Source organism: Bos taurus, chromosome 18 (assembly GCF_002263795.3).
Source record: "Bos taurus isolate L1 Dominette 01449 registration number 42190680 breed Hereford chromosome 18, ARS-UCD2.0, whole genome shotgun sequence".
In the NCBI taxonomy this organism is placed as follows: domain Eukaryota; kingdom Metazoa; phylum Chordata; class Mammalia; order Artiodactyla; family Bovidae; genus Bos; species Bos taurus.
The window spans coordinates 52,716,729-52,724,193 of record NC_037345.1 but is presented as its reverse complement, the minus strand read 5'-3'; the positions used below and the strand labels follow the sequence as shown (position 1 = coordinate 52,724,193).

At 49.1% G+C, this 7,465-nt stretch overlaps 1 protein-coding gene across 1 annotated transcript in view; it reads right to left on the bottom strand.

Annotated features, from left to right (window-relative positions):
• Positions 1–38: 38 nt before the first annotated feature.
• RELB (RELB proto-oncogene, NF-kB subunit) overlaps positions 39–7,465 on the bottom strand; it is a 28,482-nt gene continuing 21,055 nt past the window's right edge. The window contains exons 9-12 of the mRNA XM_002695167.6: positions 5,894–6,109; positions 5,028–5,096; positions 4,810–4,887; positions 39–834 (exon numbers count right to left, since the gene is read on the bottom strand). Of these exons, the coding sequence (XP_002695213.3) occupies positions 449–834; positions 4,810–4,887; positions 5,028–5,096; positions 5,894–6,109 (749 nt within the window). The 3' untranslated portion in view covers positions 39–448. The remainder of the gene's footprint in view (positions 835–4,809; positions 4,888–5,027; positions 5,097–5,893; positions 6,110–7,465) is intronic.

The window sequence follows — 7,465 nt, the reverse complement described above, 5'->3', positions numbered from 1 at the left end:
GGGTTGTTTCTCTAGCGAAGAGACGAGACCCCCAGGGATCAAAAGTTCATCTTTATTAGGAAGACTCTGAACAAACAACCTACCCCCCCCCCACCTTCAAGCCTGGGGAAGGAGGATGGGGGATCTGCACCCTCCTCCCATATATACACAACAGAATCCCCCTGGAGAAGGTGCCCCTGCTTGTGGGGGCTGAGACAGCAGCTTTAACAAGCTAGTGCTTGAGAGCCAAGCCCCCTTTCCTCTCCAGACTCAGTTTTCTCATTTGTAAAGGAGCTCAGGAGAAACCGGTGTTACGGAGTTTCTCCCCAGCGCTGAAGATGTCCGATTCAGAAGGACGAGGACGTCGGAAGACTGACCAAGGGCCGCCCCAGGGGATGGGGGTGCTGGGTATCCTGATTGGAAGGCCACCTCCCTCCCGACCCAGCGCCTCTCCTCCAGCGCCGCGGGGCTACGTGGCCTCAGGGCCCGGGGACAGGAGGCCACCCCCAAAGCCGGCCTCACGGTACTGGTTGGGGAACATGTTGCTGCCCACGAGGCTGGCAGTGCCTCCGTCCCCGGGGCCCGGGGCCTGGTACGAGTCCAGCGTGAGCGGCTCGGGGCCGGGAGGCTCCCCGACCGCAGCCCCTGCACCGCCGTTGCCCGCGACAGCGCTGGTGAGTGGTGGCGCTGGGGGCAACATGTCCAGCATGGTCAAGAGCGTGGGGGCAGCGGGGTCGTAGGGAAAGCTGTCGTCCAGGAGGTCCGGCCCGCCGGGGGGTTCCAGGCTGGGGAGGGATACGGTGCCCGGGTAGAAGTCTGTGTCGGGTAGCAGCACTGACGGCGGGAGGTACGGTCCTGCAGGGATGAGAAGAAAGAAGGAAGCATGGTGGGCTTTTAGGGTCGACCTCCCGCCAGCTCAAATGCCGGGTCTGTGGCTAAATACTTTATCATGTGGCCTCCTATAACGCCAGGGAGAACTCTGAGTAGGGACTATCACCATCCTCTTTTTTTTATTTACAATAATTTTTTTTGAGGTATAGTTGATCAGGTGTACAACATAGTGATTCACAATTTTTTAAGGTTATACTCCACTTATGTGTGTGTGCTCAATCGTTCAGTCGTGTCTGACTCTTGAAGACCCCATGGACTGTAGCCCACCAGGTTCCTCTGTCCATGGGATTCTCCAGGCAAGAATACTACAGTGAGTTGCCATTCCCTTCTCCAGGGGATCTTCCCAACCCAGGGACTGAACCCAGGTCTCTTGCATTGCAGGTAGATTCTTTACCATCCAGGCCACCAGGGAAGCCCATACTCTGCTTATAGTTGTTATAAAATATTAGCTATATTCCCTGTGCTGTATTCCCTGTCCTTGTTGCTGATTTATTTATACATGGTAATTTGTACCTTTTAATCCCCATCCCTATATTTCCCCTCCCCCTCCCTTTCCCACTGATAACCGCTAGTTTGTTCTCTATATCTGTCAGTATTTCTTTTTTGTTATATTCACTTCTGTTTATGACTCCACGTATACGTTATCATACAGCATTTGTTTTTCTCTGTCACTAAGCATAATACTCTCCAAGTCCATCCATGTTGTTGCAAATTACAGGGTTTTTTTTATGACTGAGTAGTAATATTTTGTGAGGAGGGCATGGCAACCTACTCCAGTAATCTTGCCTAGAGAATCCCATGGACAGAGGAGCCTGGCAGGCTGCAGTCCATAGGGTCGTATACAGATAGACACGACTGAAGCGACTAAGCAGCAGCAGTAATCCATTGTGTATATATACACCACATCTTCTTTATCCATTCATTTATTGAAGGACACTTAGGTTACTTCCATTTCTTGGCTATTGTAAACAGTGGCACTATAAACATTGGGGTACATGTCTCTTTTCAAATTAGTGTTTTCGTTTTATTTGTTTGTTTTGGATATACACTCAGGAGTGGAATTGCTGGGTCATATGGTATTTGCAAATGATATGACCAATACAGGGTTAATGTCCAAAATAAAAACAGCTCATATGATATTAAATAAATACCCCAACTAAAAAAATGAGCAGAACTGAATAGACATTTTTCTAAGGAAGACACGCAGTTGGCCAACAGTCACGTGAAAAGATGCTCAACATGGTTAATCATCAGAGAAATGCAAATAAAAACCACAATGAAGTTTCACCTCACACCTGTCAGAATGTCTGTCATCAAAAAGACATAAATAACAAATGCTGGTGAGGATACAGAGAAAAGAGAACCCTCATACATTGTTGGTGGGAGGGTAAATTGGTGGGGAAAACACTTTGGAAGTTCCTCAATAAACTAAGAATCATTCTTATTTAATAAGCAAACAGGCAAAATAACTTGCAGTTCACAGGTGAGTTGTGGAACCAGGGTTGAAACCGTGGTCCTATAATGCTAGTGAGTTTTCCTCAAGAATGAGGAAGAAAAGGATGCTCCAAAGCCCCCCAACGTATAAAGACAACACAAAAGGTGAAATCACACCATGGGAGACCCAAGGAGAAATATCAAGTCCCAAAATTGTAAGGTAAAATGCTAAGTGTCATTGTGGAAGTCTTTTTGAGACAAGACAAACCTCACCAGCAAAGACTGACTACACTTATTTTAGAAGGAGTCACAGTGCTGCTGGAACTCTATTTCCCAGTTTCCCTGGTAGCTTGATGTGGACATGTGACCAAGTGCTGCTGGCTGAAATGTGGGCATGATGGATGGAGCTGCAACAGCCATTCTGCACCATGAGGTGGAAACTATGAGCTGAAAATAGCAGGAGCTTGGGTCTCTGATGATCATGCAGCCACCAAAGCATCTGTGGACCACCCACCCCTGGACTGTGTTTGTGTGAGAGGAGAAATAATGTCCTATCCTACTGAAGTTCCTGTTATTTGGGATTTTGCTGTGAATGCAGTTAAACATGATCATAACAAATGCAGGTGGCATTCCTGGTTTCCGGCAAGTTCCTAACATCTCCTGGGCACCAAAGCCTATACTAAATAACTGTGCATTGTGACCTCACTAAATTCTGGAAGGAACCCCAAGAAGGAAGATCTCCATCTGCAAGTTAAGTAAACTGAGGCCCAAAGAGGTTGCACAGGGACTTCCCAGTGCAGTGGTTAAGAATCCACCTTCCAGTTCAGGGGACGCAGGTTTGATTCCTGGTTCAGGAACTAAGATCTCACATGCCTCGGGGCAACTAAGCCCATGCACCACAAATACGTTTCTAGACCCCCCCACACCACAGCTAGAGAGAAGACCTTGTACTTCAACAAACAGCCCACATGACCCACAGAAAGATCCCACATGCTGCAACTAAGACCTGATGCAGCCCTAAATAAATATTTTTTTTTTTAAAGATCACACAGTGGCTTAATTGTGGCCTTGAATTCAAACCCAGTCTGATTGCAGAGGCTAGGTTCTTAACCATTCCACTCTAGTGCCAGGGCAGCTTTGCCAAAGGAATAAGAGAGGAGAACTTTGGATACTGGGAAATTGGGGTGATGGAGCAGGTGAAAGAATTACTAAGTGGCTAATGATGAGAGACTTCAGGGATTCAGGGTCGAAGGTTGATGAAATGGACTAGGACTGGGGATTTCTAGGGGCAGAGGTGTTGGTAGACAACAGATGACACTTGAAACCTTCAGGTGAGATTGGCTGAGATTGACAACTCCAGCAGACTCTGGCTGGGAGCTGGGCTCCTGGGGTAGCTGGGGTGCTGGGGACAGCGTTCTTAGAGCTAGCGGCCAGCGAGTGGGGAGGCTTTGGATAGCAGCCTAGCTCTGGGGGTCACTAAGGGTTGGACACGACTGAGCAACTTCCCTTTCACTTTTCACTTTCATGCATTGGAGAAGGGAGTGGCAACGCACTCCAGTGTTCTTGCCTGGAGAATCCCAGGGATGGGGGAGCCTGGTGGGCTGCCGTCTATGGGGTCACACAGAGTCGGACACGACTGAAGTGACTTAGCAGCAGCAGCAGCAGCTCTGACACCACCTCCAATTTATCCATCCTCTACTCCCTACTACTGGTGTCACATGTATCATCATTAGTCTAAACCTGTGCCCACGGGTGGTGGTCCAGTGGCTAAGACTCCATGCTCCCAATGCAGAGGCCCTGGGTTTGATCCCTGGTCAGGGAAATAGATCCCACATGCCGCAACTGAGAGTTCGCATGCCGCAACTCAAGACCCCACGTGCCACAGAGAAGATCGACGATTCCACATGCTGCAACTAAGACCTATTGCAGCCTAATTAAATGATTACAATTTTAAATACATTAACAAGTAAATTAACTTTTGCCCAGGTGTAACTCCCCGCTCCACCACGGACTGGCTGTGTGACCTTGGGCAAGAGATGTCACCTCTCTGGGCCTCAAGTTTTTCACCAGTAAAATGGGACTGGGGCATGGGAGGAGATGACAGCACCCACCCCCACCCCCCAGAGGGACTGCACAGATTAAGTGAACACACACAAAGCAGTTATGCTGAGAGTGTCTGTAAAAATAAATACAGTAACATTTAAAAGGCCAATGAGGTATGTATGTGGTGATACTTTTCAGAGGCGCCCTGAAGCTCTGAGAGGTAGAGCAACTTGATAAAGGTCACACAGCATGTAAATGGCCAAGTGGAGATCAGAGTCTCTGGACTGTGTCCAGAACCACTGTTCTTTCTACTTTATGTTGCTGGTTAAGTGGTGAGGCACTGGCCATGTAGGAGCTCTTGGGGGGCCTGAAGAGGCTAGAAAAGTGTGGCTGCAACCCCCCCAACCCCACCCCCACTTAGCCCACCTCAAGGGCAGGCACTTGCACTGAACCAACACCCACCTGAGCCATGGCTGGGCAGGAATTGATCCAGGAAGACTGGTTTTTTCCTCCGTCGTTTGCTCTCAATGCCATGGGGATCTGAAGAAAGGCAAAGATGAGGACCCCTGGATCCCACCAGCCCCTCCTCCCCAACCTGGGGGGGTGGGCAGGGTGATGGGGTCAGTCAACCCCTCCCAGGGACCTGGAGAGGGACATCAAAAGGGGCAGAGAGGACACACCAGAGCTATTCAACTCCCCAAGGACGTCAGGCAGCCCCCGTTTCCGCTTCTTGTCCACGCCATAGCTGTCTGTTCAGGAGATACCAGAGGCATACAAAATAACACGTGAAAAATAAGAATTAACTATAGAAACCATTTGGGAAGTTGTTGAGCTGTTCTGGCTTTTTCCCAACCAATGTATATAGATGTCCATATCTTAGAATAAAACCCAAATTACTTCTAACCCCACTGGAACATCCCAGGCATAATTCTGCCCCAGGGCCTTTGCACTTGCTGTTCCAGCTACTTAAAACACTCTTCTTCAACTCTTATCACTTCCCTGGAAAACTGCTTAGTCACCCTCCTGTCCTCAGGTCAGCTGCCCCCTCTTCCAGGAAACCCTCCCTGAACTCTAAGCCTGGGTCAGTTGCCCTACTCTGCAAGACAAATTCTATAAGCAATTCCATCCCAGCCCTGCCCACTCTGGCTGTCACTGTATGGGAATAGATCTGTTCCCCGCCCCATCCGCCCACCCTTATAGAACGATGGGCCTCATAGCACAGGGCTGGGGCTATCTCTGGTACCACTACATTCCCAGCAGAGGGCCAGGCATAAGCAGCTGTGCTGAGAGGAGAAATTATTAAATAATCCCAAAATGTCACGAGATGGGTACTGTTACTATTTCCATTTTGCACAGGAGGAGTCTGAGACTAGGAAAAGCCAAGGTCACACAAACCAGTAAGCAGACAGGGATTTGAACCCCAGTCTGTGCAACTCGGAGCCTGCATTCTACTTCTGCGTCTTCCCCTTTCCCCTTTGGGGCACCCCAAGCAAGGCCAAGGACCTGGTCTCTGGGGCAGTGGGTCACCCTGGGTTGTTGTGGTTACCATGGTCCCGAGGCAGGTAGGTGAAGGGCAGAGGCTCACTGCAGACCCCATCAGTAAGCCGCTGCAGAAAGACGTTCACTGTCACAGGTTCAACGATCTCCAGGTCCTCGTAGGGTGGTGTCTTGAACACAATGGCGATCTGGCGGTGCACATCGGCCTGGGAGAAGTCAGCCCGGCCTTCCCAGGAGGCTCTGCTGAACACCACCGATATATCCTCTGGCAGGAAAGTGGGGGCATCAGCTGAGCCAAGACACTTGGTCCACCAGAGACCCAACTTACTCAGCCTCCCCCAAAATCAACACAAGTATTTCCAAGAATAAAACTAATTATATGTGCATGCATGCTAAGTCACTTCAGTTGTGTCTGATTCCTATGGATGGTAGCACACCAGGCTCCTCTGTCCATGGGATTCTCCAGGCAAGAATACTGGAGTGGGTTGCCATTGCCTCCTCCAGGGGATCTTTCCAACCCAGGGATCGAACCCGCATCTCCTGTGTCACCTGTATTAGCAGATGGGTTCTTTAGCACTAGCGCTACCTGGGAAGCCCATATATGAGTATATATATCGAGGCTTTATATGTGTTGGACACACACAGATTACCTCTAAGACATACAACAGTTTTAGGGAGCCCATGATACTGAGGAGAAAGCAAAGGCACCAGGAGATTAAGCCACTTGTCCAAGGTCACATGGTCAACAAGTGGTGCAGCCAAGATGGGAATCCAGGCAAGCAAGAGCTCTTCAGCACTAGCTCCTAGGACTCAAGGAAGTTACTGGTATTTCTGGGCCCAGTGTCATCACCCTAAAGGGAGAAAGTCATAGCACTCACCTCATAGGAGTTTTTAGAAGGATTAAATGAGTCAGTCCAATAAAAGGGCTTAGAAGAGGACTTAATAGGTGATCAATCCTTGTTAAGTATGATGGCTTTTATAAGCATTATGTAAAATATTAGCTCCAGGAACTCAGAAAATCCTCAGTAAATGCTACCTCTTTGTGATGTACCTCTTAGGTATTTGGGATCCCATCTCATCCTAATACCAGCTCATTTTAGGGGCTGAGGAAACCAGCTCAGGGTATTGAAGTCACCTGGCCAAAATCAGCCAGTGAGTCAATGATGGAATAGAACTCAAATCTACCTTGAATCATTCACTCGAGGCAGTATTAGTTTTTCTGCCCTAACCCCAATTCCCAGGCTCCTAAGAATCTCCTTGGCCTTCCTCAGATCTCAGTTCAAATACCACCTCCTCCAGGAAGCCTTCCCAGATGCCTAGACCATGTCTGGTCTTCCTGTTGTTCAGTCTCAGTACTGTGTTTTCTTCCCTATCAGCATTACGCACATTTATAATTTATATTTCTTTCCCTACCTCTCATTGAACTGAGAGCCCTGTGAGGGCAGAGTCTGGACGTGTCTCGGTCACTGCTATGTCCCAGCACTGCCTAGCACAGAGGCCAGCATAGAGGAGCCAACCAATGGATAAGAATCCACCTGCCAATGCAGGGGGACATGAGTTCGATCCCTGGTCTGGGAAGACCCCCACATGCTGCGGAGCAACCAAGTCCGTGCGCCACAAC